The sequence below is a fragment of the Amblyraja radiata genome, chromosome 29, assembly GCF_010909765.2.
Source record: "Amblyraja radiata isolate CabotCenter1 chromosome 29, sAmbRad1.1.pri, whole genome shotgun sequence".
NCBI lineage: Eukaryota > Metazoa > Chordata > Chondrichthyes > Rajiformes > Rajidae > Amblyraja > Amblyraja radiata.
In genome coordinates, this window is record NC_045984.1 from 18,525,071 (window position 1) to 18,548,862 (window position 23,792).

Sequence of the window (23,792 nt, forward strand, 5' to 3'; positions counted from 1 at the left end):
TGATCATGGCTGATCATCCAACTCAGTATCCTGTACCTGCCTTCTCTCCATACACAAGGGCCACATCTAACTCCCTCTTAAATATAGCCAATGAACTGACCTCAACTACCTTCTGTGGCAGAGAATTCCAGAGATTCACCACTATCTGTGTGAAAAATGTTTTTCTCATCTCTGTCTAAAGGATTTCCCCCTTATCCTTAAAGTGTGACCCCTTGTTCTGGTCTTCCCCAACATCCGGAACAATCTTCCTGCATCTAGCCTGTCCAACCCCTTAAGAATGTTATACGTTTCTATAAGATACCCCGTCAATCTTCTAAAATCTAGCGAGTACAAGCCGAGTCTATCCAGTTTTTCTTCATTTGAAAATCCTGACATTCCATGAATCAGTCTGGTGAACCCTCTCTGTACTCCCTCTATGGCAACAATGTATTTGCGCATTGGGCATTGTGACATCACACAATGGAACGTTCACCAGGGGCTGGGGCTCCTGCAAAGGCATATGTAAATGGATCCATTCCGATTGGACATATGTGAACATTGGGCATTGTGACATCACACGTTGGAACGTTCACCATGGGCTGGGGCTCCTGCAAAGGCATATGTAAATGAATCCATTCCGATTGGACATATGTGAACATCCACATTGTGCATTGTGACATCACACAATGGAACGTTCATCAGGGGCTGGGGCTGGGGCTGGTGCTGCTTCTATGGGTGCGAAGCCAGTTTATGTTTGAAATATTGTGCGGGGGGGGGAAAGAATTTGATTAAAAACGTGTACTTAAACACGACGAAATGTAATGAGGAGCGGATACTTAGAAAGAAAAGTGAAATCTCTACCGAAATGGAAAAGATGTCGGCGATTCTGCGTCTGGTTTCGGAGTTGCAGGGAATCAAAGGAAGAAAAGCAGCCGGAAGCCGTATATGTAAATGGATCCATTCCGATTGGACATCTGCGAGCGTCGGGCATTGCGATTGGACATCTGCGAGCATTGGGCATTGTGACATCACACGATGGGAACGAATCGAAAGGCAGGCAGGCAGCCGGACGGACGGCAGGCGACAGGCACACAGTTTTAAAGATAGTCTAGACCAAGTGCAGACCCGTTGGGTCTGTTTCCCCAACGGTGAAAGAGGTCACAAGTATGGGAGGTGCAGTCTGACAGAATGAGCAAGCACATCTAGTGCCTTTTGTGAATTGCACACATTGCAGCCAGTGATGAAGGGAATGAATGTGTAGGATGGTTGATGGGATGCCAATCCAACAGGCTACTTTGGTGCTGAGCTTCCTTCGTTTTGCTAGGTCTGAACTTAACCAATAAAGTGGAGAGCATTTCATTGAGCCCTTAACCAGTGCGTTGATGATGGAAAGTCTTGGCAGTATGAGGCAGTAACTTACTCACTGCAGAATATCCAGCCTCTGTGCAGTTCTATGAGCCAAAGATTTTATGCAGCTGGAGACAAGGAACTGCAGATTCTGAAATCCTGAATCAAAGTGCAGGTGCAGGTAAGGCAGCATCTGTGGAGGAAAAGGACAGATGACACTTCAGATAAGAACCCTCCTTCAACTAACTTGTCTGAAGCATCATCTGTCCATTCCTTCCATAGATGCTGCCTGATCTGCTGAGTTGCTCTATCACTGTATATTTTACATTTTAAGAATATATTTTAAGAACAGTGTGGATGTGGAGAGGATGTTTTCTCTAGCGGTCGAGTCTACGACTAGAGGTCATAGCTTCAGAATTAAAGGATGTTCTTTTAGGAAGGAGACAAGGAGAAATTTCTGTAGTCAGAGGATAGTGAATCTGTGGAACTCTGCCATAGGTAGCTGTGGAGGCCAAGTCAGTGGATATTTTTAAGGCAGAGATAGACAGATTTTTGATTAGTACAGGTGTCAGAGGTTATGTGGAGAAGGCAGGAGAATGGGGTAAGGAGGGAGAGGTGGATCAGCCATGATTGAATGGCAGAGTAGACTTGATGGGCTGAATGACCTAATTCTACTCCTATCACTTATGACCTTACCACGCAGGTGTCCCAGGTGAATCACTGAATGTTGACTCCAAGGATGTTGATGGTGAATAACTAAATGGTAATGTCATAGAATAGCAACAATAAGTGACTGGACTCTCATTGGTGGTATTCATTGTTTGCACATTTGTGGTACAGATGTGACGTCACTTATCAATGCCTACCCGAATGTTGTTTTGAACATGCGTCAAGCAGGGATGATCTGCTTTGTTTGCTGAGGTGGTGCAAATGAACTGAAAAAAACAAGACAGATCATTGATGAAACAGCAATAGATTGCTGGCTCAAGGATACTGCCCTAAGGAACTTTGACAGTAATATCCAGCATCTGGGATAATTGACCTCCAATCATCTTTCTTGAATTATTACGTAATTACGTCATTGGCTGCAGTTTCATGCTACAGAAGACAGACACAAAATGCTGGAGTAACTCTGCGGGTTAGGCAGCATCCCTGGAGAAATATATGTGAAGTTTTGGGTCAAGACCCTTCCTCCAAACTTTGATGCTACTCTTGGTCAAATGCTGCCTTGATGTTAAGAACAATCAATCTGACTTCATATCTGCCATCCAGGTCTTTGATCCATGTTTAGATTTTGGTTGTGACGAGGTCTTGAGCTGAGTGACCCACCTATCCACCTATCACTTACCAGGCTTTGACTGCTCCCCACTTCTCTTTTCCTGTTTCCTTCCCCCCCCCCCACCAACCGAAACATCACCTGTCTGAAGAAGGGTCCCGACCCAAACCATGGTCTGTCCGTTCCTTGCACAGCTGCCGCCTGAACCGCTGTGTTCTTCCAGCACTTTGTTTTTTGCTTAAAATTCCAGCATCTGAATTCTCTTGCTTCTGCAAGAGCTCAACTGACAGTGTCAGCTGGAATGCCATTGCTTGAATCCCAGATTTGTGAGCAGGAGTTTACAAAACTGCTTGGCAGAATAATCAAGCACCAATCTGGAATACTAAAAATCAGCCAACGTTCTAGGTTTATCAAATGGCTCTGACCTGGACAAAGTACAAATACTTTTTAAGTCAAATATTTAGAACAAATGAATCTATTCTCAATCATTGCTCTGCATAGTTACAAATATTTGACTGGTGTTGAGTAGCACAAGCAAATCTCAGAATTCCAGATTATAATCAACACAACCAATCTCATTCATGAACATATTTACATTGCAAAACAAAGATGCAAATAAATAGTTGCCCAGCTGTACAATTAATATGGGATATCTTATACTGTCTGTTCATTACAAGCATAGTTTGAGAATATTTAATTGAGCAAAAATAGTTAAATGTTCTCTATAGTACACTACAGTCAGACTGTTTTGTTATCTATGAAAATATATAGCTACAGCATTTTTAGTTACTGATATCTATATTACACTATTCACTGTGCTGTGTATTTTGATTATGCAGTTATATATTAAACTGAGACAATAAAAGATTTGCAAATTTTACAATTTCCCTGCTTTGTGCATTTATTCTAATCATATATCATGCAAGTGAAGGGAGTCACAAATGATTAGTAGGTATGTTACAAAACGTACCTTCAGCAGCGCTGCAGTTCTGCCACTGACCGTGTGCACGACTTTGACGCCTTTGAGAGGGGGGGGGGCGGGGTTAAAATGCGTTTTTTTCCTGCCTGTCCGAGATATATTTTCTCGGGTTGCTAGCTAATGGTGAAGAATTGTTCCAACTGCCGTTCTGTGAATTTTTTTTTAAATCGCGGACAATTTCAGCGCTGGAGTAAAATAAAAATCCACTTCTAATGCCGTCAACGGGACGGATCTCACGTACGGGACAGCTAAAGGTAAGCCGTTTATTTTACATATAAACGTGCTTTTTAGGATTACCTTAATCCAAATTTTACGTCGCGAAAGGTGATTTAGGCCCCATATGAACTGGCAGTGTTTTTCCTCCCGATATGGGGCTTAAATTCACCGCAAACCACAACGTTCCAAACGATCGCGTTCCGCAAAATCCCACTCAAGGATACTGCCCTAAGGAACTTTGACAGCAAAATCCCACTCGCAAGATGATTTAAATGGCCATTAATTTACGGGAATTAAACACTAAATTCCTTTCATTTGGCCTATAAACTCATGACAATGAGATTTAAAAATCATGTTATATTGTGAATTCTTGTGTGAATGTTATTTGGACACTTAGGCTATTTAAAAATGTTAATCTTTTCTTAAGAACGAGATAGATGTTTAGATCTAGTAATTGAATTTTGTAATTAGCTACAATTAGGCAACTAACTAATTATATGCTTCAATTTCAGGTCATCCAAGTAAGTTTGTTTCATATTTGTTTCAGAATGCTTCAATCTATAATAACTGAAAATACTGAAGATATGAAAGTGAATGAGGTGTCAAATTAAACTTCTTTTTATGCTTTATCTGATGGGATAAAGTGCAGACTTGATTTTTTAAATCTCAAAATTTTGTAACATTGCTATGATTAGATGGTGAAAAAGATTCAAGGGGTTAAATGACTTACTTCTGTTCCCATATTCCACAAAACTATACAATGAAGCACTCCCAGGCTGTGTTTCAGAGAAAATTTGCTTAATGACGTAGCTTGTGAAGTTCAAAAATACATGAACAGGGTTCAGATGGATTTTCCTTACCATTTAAGACCCTGCCAAGATTTAGTGGCCAAATTCGTTCAAGTGCAGTCATTGAAATGCATGCAGGAAGACCATTGCCAGTCACAAATGGGCAAATACGTCAGTCAACAAGGCAGGGAGAGTTAAAGTTGTGTACTACTTAAAGAAACAGTTGAAAGTCATAACTTCATGCTTCACAAATGTCCACAAGAAGTTATGTAGAAATTAGAGTTTTGAAGGAAAAAAACAATAGCAATTGTGTAATACAAATACCTTAAGACCCCAGAGTAATAAACTTGTTGGAAATGGAAGGTTAACTTCATTTCTCTTGCCATAGATTCTGCATGACCCAAGTACTATACATCCAGTATATAGCATTCCATTCCTCCGCTAAATGTTTCACGCCTTCCAAAAAAAAATGTGCATGTTGAATAAGTAGACATAGTTTGTATATTCACTTTACGAGAATGTTACTGCCACATAGGATCGCAATAATCAAGCCAGTAAACAGCGCACCCACGCTATGGATGTTCAGGTTACAGAAATTTGCCATGAGGGAATTCACAAATCACTACCCTAAAATTAAAAATAAGGAATAAAATTTACTGCAATAGAATTTACCTGAAAAAGTAAATAAACAAACAAAAATCATTTCTTGCTGCACACAGATGCAGAGAGGCTTCACGTTACAGAAAATTGATAGACAATTAATTTTCTTGGATTGGAACTGCTGTATGCAAGGTGTCACCTCTAACTTGAATTTGGTTTGCTTGGGCTTGATTTTATCCAGAAACAGATTCCAATCATGAATTCCACTTCCAAATACTGACCATATTCGAATCACTTGATGAATGCCACTGACAGACACTTTTGGTTGCTTTTTGATTTAAATAAAACTAGGGAAAACTGAAGATTATGTTTTATTATTCCAAAATACTCAAATAAATGACAAAAACTACAGGCTCAAAAGGTAAAAATGAATGACAAATTTCATTTCATCTCAAAAATAACAAGATCCTGATATTTTAATTAGTCACTTATGAAGAAATAAGAGCATGTTTGTTAACAGTCTAGTTTTTCTTCAGACTACCAATAAACAAGCTAATAATGTTTAAAAAAAAATTTTTAATGCAAGTTTCAAAACAAATTATTTTCCATCATTGGGGGAGATCCTTTGGAACCGAGATGAGAAGAACTTTTTTCGCACGGAGAGTGGTGAGTCTTTGGAGCTCTCTGCCACAGAGGGTGGTCGAGGCCAGTTCATTGGCTATATTTAAGAGGGAGTTAGATGTGGCCCTTGTGGCTAAGGGGATCAGAGGGTATGGAGAGAAGGCAGGTACGGGATACTGAGTTGGATGATCAGCCATGATCATATTGAATGGCGGTGCAGGCTCGAAGGGCCGAATGGCCTACTCCTGCACCTAATTTCTATGTTTCTATGTTTCTATGAATCTCTTACCTTCCAAGACACCGTAACTGTAAAATCATCTAGCTGAGTTTATATCTGTACTACCTTCTGAAAATAGTTACTTTGAACCAAATCATGTTTGCTGCCCCAGTTCTATACATAGATAGATCAGGGGCTTTATTATGCCAAAATACAACAATGTAAAGCTTTCACTTAACACATTTCTGGGTGGTAGACAATAAGTTGATTAATTGTCAGTGTCCAGCAGTGTTTTAGAAATGTAATTCCAACAATGGAGTATGTTGTTAGAGGATATGCATGTTCAAAAACAGACTCCATCCAAAGCTCAAAATAGCAAGTGAAATGCATGATTAGCTATATTTTCAAGATGCCAATCACCGTATAGATTGTAATCTTAATTCAGTTTTGTTCATTTGACCAGAAGTGACGAATTGAATCGGAAGATTATGGATTCAAGTCTCACTCCAGAGACCCAAACACAGAAGACCAAGCTTATGTTGTACTGTTGAATGAAATGTTAAACTGGGGCCTGGTTTCCTTAAGTGGAATTTAAAGAACACCGAACTATTTTGAAAAGCAAGGGAGTGGTTGCAAATGCATATATATCTTATTCCTCAGAATCTTCTTCGGTAACTTGCCTACCAGGGATGTTAGGCTGACTAGTCTAAAGTTCCCATGCTCTTCCTTATAGCCCTTCTTATAGAGCATTAGCTATCCTCCAGTCTTCTGATATCTCATACACATCCATGAAGAAAGTTGTTTCGCAAGACCAGGCCAGTAAGAGCCATTTTGCATGCAATTAAATTAAACTACTCACGACACACCTGGAATTAAAGAGTTTTGTGGAGAATGGATTATAACTGTCTAGTTCAAGATGAGTAAGCAAAGAGCAATGAACTACTGTTTCAGTAATTAGTACTTGCAAAATTAACAATTCAAGCTTTAGAATCATACGCTGACATGAGTCTGATATACTAAAGAATTGTGCCAACACATTTGTGTGTTTTTTGTTACAATTTCCCTATTAACTGGGGATTTTCAAGATGACCCACAGGTCCATATCAGAGAAAAAAAAAGTCACTAAATCTGGAGAATCCCAATTTTCCAAAATTTAACAAAAACAAAGAATTTCCAACATTAGTCAATGAAAAGCACCCAGCCCAAAATATTCATTCTGATTACAAGCCAAAATTACTGACAACTCATCTCGGCTTCCTCCTGAGATCGATACCACCACAAATCCATTCAATGCTTCTCATGCCAAGAAACAGCCGATGGAATAAGATTAGACAGTATTCCAACTCTACGACTGAAAATACGCACTGCAGAATAAGCTACAAGTTATTCCACTATGATTACAATCCTAATCAGTGTGTAAAATTGCTAATGTATGTCCAACACATATAAGGGCAAAATCATTATGACTAGTTACTGCCCAGTCTACCCCAATCAGCAAGATGATGCAGTTTCATCAAGTAGGACTTGCTGCTCACCGATTCCCAGTTTGGCCTTTACCAGAGCCAATGGGCTCCAGACTCTATTACAACTTTGGTCCAAACACAGCACAAAGAACTGTATTTAGGGACAGTACTGATCTTGACATAAACACAGCACATGACCCAAGTCATAAGGCATCAAGGGAAAAACACTGACTGTTAGAGTTGTGCCTTGTGCGCCATATGTTTGTGACCATCAGAACACAATGATTTCAGCGGTAGACAAAAATGCTAGAGAAACTCAGCGGGTGAGGCAGCATCTATGGAGTGAAGGAAATAGGCAACGTTTCGAGGCGAAACCCTTCTTCAGACGAAATTATTTTCTTAATGTTTACATGATATTAACGATTTAAACGAGGGAATTAAATGTGACATCTCCAAGTTTGCGGATGGCACAAAGCTGGGTGTCAGTGTGAGCTGCGTTGAGGATGCTTTGAGGTTGCAGGGTGACTTGGATAGGTTGGGTGAGTGAGCAGATACATGGTAGATGCAGTACTTGGATAAATGTGAGGTTATCCACTTTGGTGGCAAGAACAAGAAGGCAGATTATTATCTGAATGGCGTCAGATTAGAAAAGGGGAGGTGCAATGAGACCTGGGTGTGCTTGTACGTCACTGAAAGTAAGCATGCAGGTACAGCAGACAGTGAAGAAAGCTAATGGCATGTTGGCCTTCATTGCGAGAGGATTTGAGTTGAGGATCAAGGAGGTCCTACTGCAGTTGTACAGGGCCCTGGTGAGACCGCACCTGGAGAATTGAGTGCAATTTTGGTCACCTAATTTGAGGAAGGACATTATTGCTATTGAGGGAGTGCAGCGTAGGTTCAACAGGTTAATTCCCAGGATGGCGGGATTGACATATGATGAAAGAATGGGTCGACTGGCCTTGTATTCACTGGAATTTAGACGGATGAGAGGATATCTTATGGAAACATATAAAATTCATAAAGGATTGGACAGGCTAGATGCAGGAAAATGTTCCAGATGATGGGGAAGTCCAGAACCAGGGGTCACAGTTTAAGAATAAGGGGTAGGCCATTTAAGACCGAGATTAGGAAAAACTTCACACAGAAGGCAGTGGAGGCCAATTCACTGGATGTTTTCAAGAGAGTGTTAGATTTAGCTCTTAGGGTTAAAGGAATCAAGGGATATGGGGAAAAAGCAGGCACAGGGTACTCATTTTAGATGATCAGCCATGATTATATTGAATGGAGGTACTGGCTCGTACTCCTGGAGGTACTCCTGCACCTATTTTTCTATGATGTGCAATTAATTTACATCTCTCAGCAAATGAAGCATTTCATAGAGTCATACAGCGTAGAAACAGGCTCTTCGACTCAACTGGCCCACACTGGCCAACATATCCCAGCTACACTAGTCCCACCTGCCTGCGTTTGGTCCATATCCCTCCAAACCTGTCCTATCCATGTACCCGTCTAACCGTTTCTTAAAGGTTGGGATTGTCCCAGCCTCAACTACCTCCCCAGGCAGCTTGTTCTATACACCCACCACCCTTTGAGTGAAAAAGTTACCTCTCAGATTCCTATTAAATCCTTTCCCCTTCACCTTAAAGCTATGGCCTCTAGTCCTCGATTCACCTCTGGGCAAGAGACTCTCTGCATTTACCTGATCTATTCCTCTCGCGATTCTATGCACCTCTATAAGATCACACATCATCCTCCTGCACTCCAAGGAATAGGGTCCCAGCCTACTCAACCTCTAGTTCAGACCCTCCAGTCCTGGCAACATCCTTGTAAATCTTTTCCTTACCCTTTCCAGCTTGACAACATTTTTCCTATAACATAGGAACACAATACTATAAATGCGGCCTCACCAACATCTTATACAAGTGCAACATGTCCTCCCAACTTCTATACTCAATACTCTGACTGAATAAGGCCAATGTGCAAAAAGCCTTTTGGACCACCTTATCTACCTGCAACTCCACCTTCAAAGAACCATCTACAACACTCCCCAGAGCCCTGCCATTCACTGTGCAGGTCCTGTCCATGTTAGACTTCCCAAAATGCAACACCTCACATTTCTCTATTAAATTCCATCAACCATTCCTCAGGCCACCTGGTCAAAGAATCAAGATCCTGCTGCAATTTTTCACAACCATTTTCACTATCTGCAAAACCACCCACTTTTGTACCGTCAGCAAACTTGCTAATCTTGCCATGTATGTTCTCATCCAAATCATTGATGCAGATAACAAACAGTAACGGATCCAAAATCATTTTGTTTTTAATTTCCTCAGAAACCATGGTGGGATTCAAACTCGTGTGTCTAGAGAAATGGTCCAGAACTGTGGCTGCAAGTCAGGTCCCTTGATCATTCGGCTGCTGTAAACCATTATGCCGCATGTAGCAAAATTTAGACAGGCAATGACCATTTTCAACAAAAATTCGAATCCAATAACTTTTAACATTAAGTGGCTTTACAGACACCGTGATCACCCACAATCAACATCCAAATCTTTGGGGGGGGGGGGGGGGGGGGGTATGTGGGTGGAAAATCATATGGTACCTTCCATTTGCTTGGATAAGTACAGTTTCACTTGCCTGGATGAGTACATCTACTACAATCAAGAAACTCACCATCATCCAGGACTGACATCATATCAACCACTAATAATTACCTCCAATACAATACAATACAATTTATTTGTCATTTGAACCCCATTGAGGTTCAAACGAAATGTTGTTTCTGCAGTCATACACACAAGAAAGAACCAAGACACAACACAATTTACACACACATCCATCACAGCCCATCTCCTCCTCGCTGTGATGGAAGGCAAAGACCACCACCACCAGCAAATAGGAAATGTAGACCATCCATAAATTGCATTGTAGTTATTCGTCAAGGCATATCATCTTGCAGCACCTACCATATTCACCAGGTTCCAAACTCACCCTATTAGCATTATCAGTTCTTCATCAGTGGTTCTAAAGTCCCAGAACTCCCTACGAACAATGTACAAATACATTTACCAAATATCCCACATTGGTTAACAACCATTTTCTCAAAAGAAGTAAGCATGGGCAATAAAATGTTGGCCTTGCCAGTGACTCCCCGATCCTAATATACGACTAACTTAATTTATTTAGTGTTAAAATTGAACATGATTCCTATCATTGCTTCACTGGACAGCAATTGGTTACATTCTAAATCAAACACTTCTTAGCTTTACTTGTTTATGCTTTCTTAAGCCCGTCTCATGGTGCGAGTCGACCCATGAGTGAAAGAAAAAAATCAGACTTGTGATTGTGTACTAGATTCCAAGTTTATGTTCAAGAGTTTAACCGAGTTCCCACGGGTATGACTAAGTTTGCCGTTTACTTCTAATTTCTGCGATGTTCCAAGTTCATCTCCTGAGTTACTCTTGAGCTAACAACGACTACCGATGTGTGGAAAAATCATCACATGGTAAAAATGATGCCATGCAGTTTTTTTTTTCACTATAAAATGCCTCCCATGTTTAAATTTCTTAGGTTACGGAATCAAGGGATATGGGGAGAAAGCAGAAACTGGGTACTGATTTTGGATGATCAGCCATGATCATATTTAATGGCAATGCTGGCTCGAAGGGCCGAATGTGATCACTTCCATTATGTAGAGAGTCTCAGAATGTTATTAGAGATTCCATTCCATTTACATTGCGCTTTGTGCAGGGATCAAATCTTAGCATAAAGTGTACATTAGGCTGCGAGGATTAATTTCAAAACTTCAAATTATTTCAAAGTGTTTTATCCGGACAGACCCTTTAAACATCATGGTCAGCTCAGTGTGAAGTGGTGCTGGAATTATATATGTGAAATAGTCTTGGGAATGTTATTATCGATCCTAAATGCTCTATTTAAATTATAGGTTGTTTAGTTTGTTGTGAAGTGGCGCCGGATTTAACACCTCAGTCTATTAAAATTGAATTATCTCACTGAACGAAAACAGGCAAATATCCAGTGGTTGAGAATTAAAGAGCAGTCATTTTAAACGGGCGGTTGTAGTCAATAATACGGTAACCGAATTATATTTATTCATTGCTAGAGAGGACAATGTAAACATAGTGAGGTTAGTGAGCAGCCTCTGACATTAACCGCTCCTCGCACTGTTCTGTTGTGTAGGAAGGAACTGCAGATGCTGGTTTACCTCGACGATCGAAAACGAACGATGTGACAGTACCGGCGACTTAATGAATGAAATTGAGACACGCGGAATTAAATGGACTTGGAATAACTGGGGGGGTGGGGTGTTATCCAAAAGTGACTACATGAAATCGGTGGAAGGAAACAGGCATGTGAGGTTTCGGGGCAGGGTCCTTCTTCAGACTTCATGACCCGCTGAGTTCTTCCAGCTGTCAAATGGAGACATGGGGACCACAGATGCTGGCATGTTGAGCAAAACACAAAGTGTTGGAGCAACTCGATGGGCCGAATGGCCTAATTCTGCTCCTATGACGTGAACTCACGAAGTGTCGAAGTAAGCCAGTGGGTCAGGCAGCATCTGTGAAGGGAATGGATAGGCAATGTTTCGGATCGGGTCCCTTCTTTACGAGCCGAATAAACGTCTGTCCATTCCCTCCGCTGATGCTGCCTGTCAAGCTGAGTTACTCCAGTGCTGTGCGAGTTCCTCCAACACTTTGTGTGTGTTTTATGATCATGATTCCAGCATCTGCAGTTTCTTGTCTCTACATAAATTAGGCCTCAGCAATACTGAGCGTACTAACCGGGAAATTATGTTGCTGCTGCCAAAACAACAGTTGGCAATGTATGCACGGTAGATGTCACATTGCGTGGGAAACGAAGTCTCCAGGGAGACAGACGCAAAGTGCTGGAGTAACTCCGCAGGACAAGCAGCATCTCTGGACATTTATAAAGCATTACATTTTGGAACACAAGGAACTACAGAATCTGGTTTAAGAAAAAATACAAAGTGCCGGAATAACTCAACGAGTCAAGGCAGTATCTGTGGAGAACATGGACAGGTGACGTTTCGTGTGAAAGAAGGGTCTAAAGTTTGAAGAAGGGTCCCTACCCGAAACGTCACCTATCCAAGTTCTCCGGAGATGACTAATCTTCAACATTTCACTTCTGGCACTCAGGCCAAACCCACGGTAGACTCAAGAGTCACTACGGTAAACTCACGGGTCACTACGTTCTTACAACGAGTTTAAATGTTTCAAATTTTAACTTCAAGAGTAAATTTGACTCGTGGAAATCTTTAAAAATGTTTACAATTTTTCAAGAGTTAACAAGTTTCCCGGGTACCTGCCGTTAGCGCCACGAGTCGCTAAGTTGCGTCCACGAGTTCCGACGTTCCCTCTACGTTAATTGTACGTGATTACCACAAGTTTATTTGTTTTAAACTCGGGGTCACTCATGGGTCGACTCGCACCGTGAGATAGGGGTTTTACTATATTTTAATCAAACTCAGTCCTGAGTATGGAAGGAACTCCAAAGACCACAAATAACCAGATACCACTTTATTAAACAGCTCTGCTACACCAGACCAACACCGAGCAAAATCAATTCAAGAATAAAATTCTACAGATCACATGGAAAATAATAAGCTTGCTTAATGTCAAATAACAAGTGACAATCAAATCCTGTTGCAAACATATTTTCCAAGTGTTCAGTATTCTACGTTTGCCTGGCATACAACTCAAAAATGAGAATGTTTTGTCTCATTGTAAATTTATTGTGGTGGGTTAAAGAAAGGGAATTTCCTTTGATACACATGCCTAATTTATTAATTTACCCATGCTGAGAGATAAAATGTTATCATTTCTCAACCGTTGCTGACTCTTCACTGGTCACTATCACAGAACACAATAAGTTGATGCAGAATATGAGGTATTCGGAGAAAGTCGGAAAAGTGTACTACGGAGTTATAAAAATTAATCTCATATTCCTGATTCAGTTATTTCAGAATGTAATTTTCAGCTAATAAAGCTGAATAAAATATTTAGAGCTCAAAACCTCTTAAAAATGTTGATTCACATAAATATATAAAAATATGTACATACACACCAATCCAAAATAAACACTTTTTAAGCAAAGGGACAAATTTTAAATCAGCCTCAAGAGACATCACTAGCAGAATAATAATAATAATAATACATTTTATTTATGGGTGCCTTTCAAGAGTCTCAAGGACACCTTACAAAAATTTAAACTAGAATTTAGAATAGACTAACAAATCACACAAGGAATACAGTAACTCCCAAATATGGTGCAACGTCCAAAGTTGCAAGTTGAGCTTTATCCATATTGTTCTTTCCAAATCCAAGCCAGAAGAGAAACCTATCTGCTGGAAATTATGTGGCTAATAACACTTAATAGACCAAAATCAAGTTGCCAACCTTTCTCCGTTGGGTACCAGAATAGTCCATATCTCACCTTGGAAGTCATCCAACAAAAATAAAATGTGTATCTTTGTATTATTCTAAACAACATTTTTTAATATTTGGAAGGCATATACCAAATAAAAACCATGACAGTAACTTCAAGCTAATGATTTTCAGATATATGAGCATAAAGCAGGTGTATAATCTGCAATGCCAGCCTGATTACATTTTCCTTTGCCCAAAAGGCATTTTGGTACAAAATGTATTATCCAAAATCAAAATAGATTTCAAATTTTCACTGTGCGCAACCATTTTATAAAACCATTAAATGCTGATCAAAAAATAAACTGCTGGAGGAACTCAGCAGGTCAGACAGCACCCGTGGAGTAAGATGGACAGTCAGCTTCTCGGGTCGAGACACTACACCAAAACCAGATGCAGAGTCTCAACCTGAAACCGGCTATCCCTCAGCTTCCCAGATGCCACCTGCCTCAGTGGATTTCTTCAACAGGTTAGTCTCTGCTCCAGATTCTAGCATTTGCAGCCTCATATGTGTCCAAAGCTTATTTAAACTTTTCAAATTACAAATATCGGCCCAGAAAACAAACTGGCCTTGTCTATTTTCAGATCATTTGTCTTCTGCCACTTGTAAAGAGTGAGAAATATTTGGTTTTTGCAACCAGTCCCTAATCAGATCTATTTTATCATATTTAACTTGACATGCACACCAAACGTTAAATTTGACAACATAGGCAAAAGCATTGTCGCAACTTGTACAAATAATTAGTATTTTGACCCTTTACAACAGACATCACTCCAGTAGCAGGTTCAAGGATTTCATAAAAATTTACAACATAGACCTAGAAACTCCAATTCTAAATCTTCATTGCAACAATTGGCTATGCATAATTATGTTCTGTTTTATAACCTGCATAATTACATTGAATGCTTTTTCTTATCCACTTAAATACACCCTAGTATATCAGTTTTCGGAACAATGGGTACAAAAATAAGCAAGGTCCAACAACACTCTGCACTCCTGCTTGCCCCAAGACAATAGAAAAAAGCAAAACTACAACCCAGAACCCACAATTATGTTCCATTCCTATTACACAACATTTGTTTTTGTGGTGGCCTTTTAGGATCTAATCAAGAATGAAATGGAGACAGTAAACAAAAATTAACATTGAAGACTAGGTATCGCTTGGACTGGAAACCATCAAGAAACATTTAAAACCAGAGTTTTTCCAAGTGAAGGACCTCTGTGTTTCCACATCCATACCAAGAAATATTATAACAGATGCATGCAATTATGCCACAATTTCTAGATAACCATGAAGAGGTCAACATAATACTCGCAAAAATCATGAAGTAGAAACTAGGATCAGCAGATGCTGGTTCACGCAAAGCACACAAAATGCTGAAAAACTTATTTGTCATGTGGCAACTATCGCAAATGTGAAGTACTTGCCTCCCGAAAGGAAACATGTACTAAGTTTGGTTTCGGCCCCAAACGTTGCCTATCTCCTTCGCTCCATAGATGCTGCTGCACCCGCTGAGTTTCTCCAGCATTTTTGTGTACCTTCTAAGTTTCACAAAGACTACCAATGAAAACCAACTTGTGATTCCACTGGAAACTATAATTACAGCCACCAAGGAATAAGCAAGGCTCTTTTTTCACAATAAAACTCTGCATTACTATGTGGAAATAAGACAAAAAAATATTGTCATAAGAAACAACAAAGTTATGCACCTTGTTTAAGTCAAATATCTCTCAAACATCTGGTCCAGGACATTTAACAAGCCTGTTACCCAAGGGAAGTACAAGAATGGAAATTACAACTTGGATTCAAAATTTGATTAAATTGTACTGACAAATTTGGCTGAATGGCAATCTATTCTAGAGTTGCTTCTTCATATTCAAAGTCAAGTTCTAAAATTATGCCCAAACTGAAATCCGCTTCAAGAATGGGACAATGCATGCATACTTTGAGGCACACAAAACAATATTTTCCTGATCTCAATTGACACAAGGAATGTAAGACTAATTTATGAAGGCTTCTCAATGATCTAAACTTTAAAAAAATTGTACTTGTTCAATTTAAAAAACAAGGAATAAGACATGCATGACTGCATGCTGCCTGAACTTGGTGTAATATAACTTCTGTGATATCTATCATAACAACCAAATAATGGAAATAGTGGCTAGATGGCAGACTCTCAGTTCTATGAAAAACAAAAAACCTCTCCTGCAATCCCTGCCTGTTGGCAATGCCTACAGTATGCAGCATTTTGCTTCTGTAGGCAGACAATTGGATTCTACAATCTAAACAATACAGAGATATTTAGTGTAGAAAGGAACTGCAGATGATGGTTTAAACCGATGATAGACACAAAAAGCCGAAGTAACTCAGCAGGACAGGCATCTCTGGAGAAGGAATCGGTGACGTTTCGGGTTGAGGACTTTCTTCAGATTGAAAGTCACGAGAAATGTAAACAAGAGATATAGATGATGTAGAGAGATATAGAACAATGAATGAAAGATATGCAAAAAAAGTAACGATGATAAAGGAAACAGTCCATTGTTAGTTATTTGTTGGGTGAAAACGACAAATTTAATACTCAGGTTCTTCACAAACAGTTGCAAGGTGAACCCAAGTAATCACCCAAAACCCAGTTCTGGAATCTGCAAATGACTGTGGTAAAGCAGGCAAGGCATCCAGGTTGCATTCATAATCAGCATCTGCTATTGTCCAGATGGTACAGAGAAATAAACAAGATAAATTGCTACATAAATGAAAATATGGAGATTAACATTTTCACCCCCATTATAAATTCTAGAACTGCTGCACTCAATGTACAATTCAGGGGTGCTTGCTCAGCATTGACTGACACAGCATTACAATTCTCTTACGCTTATTGAGATCCTAACTTGTTGTCTACAAGCTATTCAATGGTTCACACATACATTTCTACAGGATCGAGACTGAAGTCCCAGTTACAAACACAGTGAAATCTTGTACGGAAGATGTGGCATATGTCAAATATAGAAATGACAATTTCTTATCACTTAAAAATAAAAATGTTGTCCTGGGGAAGGAAGGGCGAGTGGGGAAAAGGGGCGAGGAGGGATGAGGGAGGGAAGGGGCTGGGGGGGGGGGGAAGGGGCGAGGGAGGGTCGAGGGGGGGGGGAAGGGGCGAGGGGGGGTCGAGGGGGGGGAGGGTCGAGGGGGGGGAGGGTCGAGGGGGGGGGAAGGGTCGAGGGGGGGGAAGGGTCGAGGGGGGGGAAGGGTCGAGGGGGGGGAAGGGTCGGGGGGGGGGAAGGGTCGAGGGGGGGGAAGGGTCGAGGGGGGGGAAGGGTCGAGGGGGGGGAAGGGTCGAGGGGGGGAAGGGTCGAGGGGGGGAAGGGTCGAGGGGGGAAGGGTCGAGGGGGGGAAGGGTCGAGGGGGGGAAGGGTCGAGTGGGGGAAGGGTCGAGTGGGGGAAGGGTCGAGTGGGGGAAGGGTCGAGTGGGGGAAGGGTCGAGGGGCCAATGGGGGTGCGGGCGGGGAAGAGGATTTTGTAGTCACCTTAACTTGGAGAATTCAAAGTTCATATCGTTGGGTCGAAATCTACCCAAGGTACTGTTCTCCCAGTTGGCATGTGGTCTCACACTGGCAATGAATGAGGCCCAGCACAGAAAAATCAGTATGGAAATGGGAAGATTAATTAAATGGTCAGCAATCGGGATATCCAGTGGGTCTTGCTGGACCGAGCTCAAGTGTTCGCGAATAGGGTTGTCAAGTCTGCGCTTGGTCTCGCCAATGTACAGGAGGCCACTTCGGGATTACCAGATGCAGTAGATGAGGTTAGAGATGGTATATGTGAACCTATCTCACCTGGAAGCACTGCTGGGTCCCTGGATGGAGTTGCGGAAGGAGGTAAAGGGACAGTGTTACATCTCCTGCGGTTGTAAGGAAAAGTATCTGGGGAGGGGGAGGTTTCTATGGAAAGGCATGAGTGAACCAAGGAGTTGAGGAAGAATCAATCTCTGTGGAAGTTATTACGTTGAAAGCTGAGCAGTATTTGTGGGGAGAACGGAATTGACGACATTTCAGAAAACCTGCAACGGTTCTAGTTTATATTAATGGAATAGAATTATCAATCCGTCATTTAGTATTATTTGAAAAAAGTTAATGAACGATGGAAATAAAAGTTTAAAATCAAATACATTTTATAACCTACGGCTAAGTAAAGGCTAAAACGGAAGGGAAAAAATGAAATTAAACGAAGAACAAAAAAATGAAAATCTGCAATTAAAACTAAAAATGCTGGAAATGCTTGACATGCCAGTGAGCATCTATGGAAACAGAATTAACATCAACCCAAAAAATAACTGTGTCCCTTTCACAGACGCTGCCTGACTTTGCAGTATTTCCAGCAATTGGGTTATCCTCTCAAATTTTCTTATGGAAAATCTTGACATTTGATGATTAGAAAATTCAGAAAACTGCCACCACAATGAACAAGCATAATAAAACAGGTCAGATTGGGATGTATTTAACCAAGAATATCACTGTCAATAAAACAGATTTTTAAAAGAGTTAAGTCATGTCATAAGTGATAGGAGTAGAATTAGGCATTTCTGCCCATCCAGTCTCCTCTGCTATTTAATCATGGGCGATCTGTCTCCCCTCCTAACCCCGTTCTCCTGCCTTCTCCCCATAACCTCTGACATCTGTACTAATCAAGAATCTATCTATCTCTGCCTTAAAAATATACACTGACTTGGTCTGCACAGCCTTCTGTGGCAAAGAATTCCACAGATTTACCACCCTGGCAAAATTAATTTATCCTCATCGCCTTCCTAAATAAAACGTCCTTTAATTCTGTGGCTATGACCTCTCGTCCTAGACTCTCGCACTAGTGGAAACATCCTCTCCACATCCACTCTAGCCAAGCCTTTCATTATTCTGTGTTTTAATGAGGTCTCCCCTCATTCTTCTTTACTCCAGCGAGTACAGGCCCAGTACCGACAAACGCTCATCATAGGTTAACCGACTCATTCCAGGGATCATTCCTGTAAGCCTCCACGGGGACCCTCTCCAGAGCCAGCACATCCTTCCTCAGATATGGTGCCCAAATCTGCTCTCAATGCACCCTTACCCAGCATCGTATAGACCACCCTTTGCATTATTTTGTCTCCAGCATAGGCCTGGTTCCAGATCATACAATCTTTTAAAGATGTAAAAGTAGTAGAATAGCAGGTAAACATTCAGACACAAACTGTTGCACCATACCACACCACCAAGTTAACTTAGACCAAAGATAGACACAATAAGCTGGAGCAACTCAGCAGGACAGGCAGCATTTCTGGAGAGAAGGAATGGATGACGTTTCAGGTCGAGACACTTCTTCAGAATGACTAAGACCAAAGTTGAGTTGGAATAAGCAGGACATTTTGTCTATGCATTGGGGTTTCACCATTAAATTTCGTTTTCCTACAATGGACGTCAAGAAACATAAATCTTCAAACTATTACTCAGAAATTAACTTTTTAAAAAAAGGTAATTTCTTCAGAAGCATTCTGCATTAGTTATCATTTCATTGTTATCCCTATTCTACAACAACAATAAATACACAATTGAAATGCATCAAAACCATTAAAACACTGGCTATAAAGCAGCAAAATTCCTCTACCAAATAGCTGTTATAACTTTATCTAAAATATCCGAAATTATGATTGATGGAGACGAGCAAAAATCTCACAGGAAATTTATATTTTATTTTACAATGGACTCGAATTATTCTAAAAATGTGTGCTTTCTAATCAAATTTAACTATTATTCGGATGTCTCAAGTTACCCATCATTCCAGCAGCTACATCCTGTTTGCCCGTTTTAACTGCAATCCCGTATGTGTTTGCCTGCCTAACACTAACATAATTACTGAAAACATAAAAAAATTAAACTCGGTACCTCAGATCGAGCATTAACACGGATTTACAATTCCCATTTTCAATCCATGGGGGAAGGGACGATCTCCAGGATTAATTATGTTATTTTGTAACTTCCAATTATTTAAATGAAGTGCCCTTTGGTTTACCGAATTAACTAAAACATTAATTGCCACAAATCAACTTCACATTTTAAGTAAATGCGTTTTCAGCCATCTCATAAGGGGCCAGCTAACTTTAAAAAGATGGCAGTAAGGAGTACAACAGTTGGTCACCATTTTAATGGGAAAGTTCTTCACGATTACGATAGTTAAATATGTTAACAGTTATTTTAAACTTTATATACACTTTTGGAAAATCAATGTGCGTGTGATTTGTGGAAAAATTGGAGTAATAGAGTGTTATAAAGCCTCATTAATATTGGAAACTACCATGGTTTAGAGGAATTCTGCTGCTACACACAGCTCGTGGATTGATCACCAAGCTTTGCGAAAGCCAGTTCCCGGGAAAATTCCACCCGGGCAATCTTAATCAGCCCTGGGAACATTCACTCAACGTGGGTTTCAGAGTCAAAGCCTGCTCGCTAGGCCGCGTCCACTCCCGATCTTTCACAGACACACTTTCTCTCTCAGACCCGGGACCGCAAATGGCCCGATCCCGGGGCCTGCGTGCAAACACACGGCCTGGTTCTTACATTGGCATCCTTGTCTATGGCCTGGAGCAGCTGGTCCTTGATCTGCTGCGGGGTGGGTGTCATTTGGCGGCGGTGTGACGGCGGCGGCGTGGCGGTGGAGGGGATGGGGGGAGGAGTAGGTGGGGGAAAGAGGGAAAGGAAAGGGATGGGGAGATGGGGGGAGGGAGGCCCGCTAACAAGAGGCGCAGAGTCTGAGGAAGTAGCTGCGAAGAGAGGCGGCTGCAGCAAGGCCGGTCGGAACCGTCATATTCCGTCGCGACACAGCCGGGTGACTCCGTGTGTCCAGTATGCGCCTCTCTTTCTCCGGCTGTGTGACACTCTGCTCGAAGCGAATCTGCACCACACAACCGAGCAGAGCCAGCCCGACCCGACCTGAGCAGAGCGAACACTGAGCCGACCCTGACTGGAGCCGTGCGCTGCACCATGGGAATCCAGCCCTCCGACTCACGCGCGTCACAATCCGCACGCGAGAGATCACTGGCCCTGCGCGCGCACGCGCGCAAAACAAAATAACGGCCTAGGTTATTGCGTGCGTGTGCGCGCGCGCGCGCTTTTGAAAAAGACTTGCCCGCGTGCGCACGTCCGACGCTATGATAATCGCGCCACGTGTGTTTTTTTACGCGTACGACAGAACATGGGCTTGTGTTCGAACGCGCACGCGCGCCTCTGAGACCCACACGGCGCGGGAACAGGCGCCCCGTTACCATGGCGATTGAGGGCTAAATGGCGGTTGCCGCCAGTGCTGTGGCGTGGCGAGAGAGAAGCGCGGATAAGTCCGCTCCTGGACAATATTCAGTTCTTCATTTAAACTCTTGGTAACCGTATAGTGTTGAGGTCAACCAAATTGTTCAAATGTGATATTTTATTGCAGTTATTTTCGTTGATTAGAAAACAATATCGGAGATTTGGGGTGGAGAGTGAACTCAGGCCAGGGAGCACGGCGCGGTAAATGTGCGCCGCGTCTGGCTGGAGGTCGTGAGGGCAGGCAACATGGTGGTTTAAACGAAGATAGACAGAATGCTGGAGTAATTCTGCGGGACAGGCAGGATCTCTGGATAGAAGGAATGGGTGACGTTTCGGGTCTGAAGAAGTGTCTCGACCCGGAACGTCACCTATTCCTTCTATCCAGAGATGCTGTCTGACCCCTGAGTTACTGATCACTGGCCTTGGGGGTAGCCGGCGAGGGAGTGGAGCGACCGTGTGGGGGGAGGGGCCCACTGTTGGGACTTTTTGAAATTTGATGTATTAATATCATGTTTTAGTGCATTGTAGAAGTATGATTTCAATGTTTTTAGTTTGAAGGATTATTAAGATAATGTAGGGCCTACATGAGAGATAGGAGCAGGTGATTATTATTTTTGACCTCTTAAAAACTGGGGGATAATAATACAGGCCATCCTCCATCTCAAAAAGTGGGGGGATATATTTCCCCCCCTCCCGGATCGACGCCAGTGCCTTCCATGGTACAGAAAATTTGACAACAAAACTTTAAAATGTGTTATCATTTCAAGTCTATTTCCTTCGCTCCATAGATGCTGCCTCACCCGTTGAGTTTCTCCAGCACTTTTGTCTACCTTACAATTTCAAGTGCTGTTTTGGGACAAGAAATAATCATGACATTTCCTGATTTTGCAAAGTCATACAAATTATGTTTTGCTTGGGGATAAAATCAGAGTATTTTGAAAGTATGCCTTCTCCTTTTGACATATATTTCATTTTGATTTGAATTTAGAATCATCAAACCATGACATTAATAAAGGGGGTATATGTTTGTGGAAACGTTACGTTTTTTAAAGTAAGACTTTCAAGAAATCTAAAATGCATTAGAAATATACATTTCAATGCACTGAGTCTCTTGCTGAGAGTAGGTGAATCGAGGACCAGAGGGATAGATTTAAGGTGAAGGGGAAAAGATTTCATAGAAATTTGAAGGGTAACTTTCTCCACGTAAAGGGTGGTGGGTGTATGGGACAAGCTGCCAGAGGAGGTAGTTGAGGCAGGGACTATCCCGACATTTAAGAAATAGTTAGACTGATACATGGATACGACAGGTTTTGGAGGGATATGGACCAAAAGCAGGTAGTGAAGCTGGGGCATGTTGGCCGGTGTGGGCAAGTCGGGCCGAAGGGCCTGTTTTCACACTGTATCACTCTATGACTACATTATACCTCCACCATGCATGAATGCTTCAAAATCAAGTGGTTGAGTTTTATTGCCATATACTCAAACATAGAAAACAGGTGCAGGAATAGGCCATTCGGCACTTTGAGCCAGCACTGCCATTCAATATGATCATGGCTGTTCATCTAAAATCAGTACCCCTTTCCTGTTTTTTCCCCATATCCTTTGATCGCTAGGCACAAGAGCTAAATGTAACTCTCTTGAAAAGGTCCAGTGTATTCGCCTCCACTGCCTTCTGTGGCAGAGAATTCCACAGATTCACAACTCCAGGTGGAGATTTTTTTTCCTCATCTCAGTCTTAAATGGCCTACCCATTATTCTTAAAATGTGACCCCTGATTCTGGACTCCCCCAACATCGGGAACATTTTTCCTGCATCTACCCTGTCCAATCCTCTAAGAATTTTGTATGTTTCTATAAGATATCCTCTCATCCTAATTTCCAGCGAATACAAGCCCAGTCGACCCATTCTTTCATCATATGTCAGTCCCGCCACCCTGGGAATTAACCTGGTGAACCTACGCTGCACTCCCTCAATAGCAATAATGTCCTTCCTCAAATTAGGAGACCAAAATTGCACACAATACTCCAGGTGCGGTCTCACCAGGGCCCTGCACAACTGCAGTAGGACCTCCTTGCTCCTAAACTCAAATCCTCTCGCAATGAACGCCAACAGCCTGCCGTACCTGCATGCTTACTTTCAGTGACTGATGTGCAAACATACCCAGGTCTCGTTGCAACCCCTTCTAATCTGACACCATTCAGATAATAATCTGCCTTCCTGTTCTTGCCACCAAGGGCGGCATGGTGGCGCAGTGGTAGAGTTGCTGCCTTACAGCGAATGCAGCACCGGAGTCCCGGGTTCGATCCTGACTATGGGTACTGTCTGTACGGAGTGTGTATGTTCTACCCCTGACCTCCATGGGTTTTCTCCAAGATCTTCGGTTTCCACCCACACTCCAAAGACGTACAGGTATGTAGATTAATTGGCTTGGTAAATGTAAAAATTGTCCCTAGTGAGTATAGGATACCGTTGGTGTGCGGGGATCACTGGTCAGAGAGAACCCGGTGGTCTG

The 23,792-nt window shown here is 41.8% G+C and overlaps 1 protein-coding gene across 1 annotated transcript in view; it reads right to left on the reverse strand.

The window, feature by feature from the left end:
- The window catches only part of med26 (mediator complex subunit 26), an 81,109-nt gene extending 60,144 nt beyond the window's left edge, over positions 1 to 20,965 (reverse strand). Inside the window, exon 1 of the mRNA XM_033046739.1 lies at positions 20,537 to 20,965. Within this exon, the coding sequence (XP_032902630.1) occupies positions 20,537 to 20,599 (63 nt within the window). The 5' untranslated portion in view covers positions 20,600 to 20,965. The remainder of the gene's footprint in view (positions 1 to 20,536) is intronic.
- Positions 20,966 to 23,792: the final 2,827 nt, after the last annotated feature.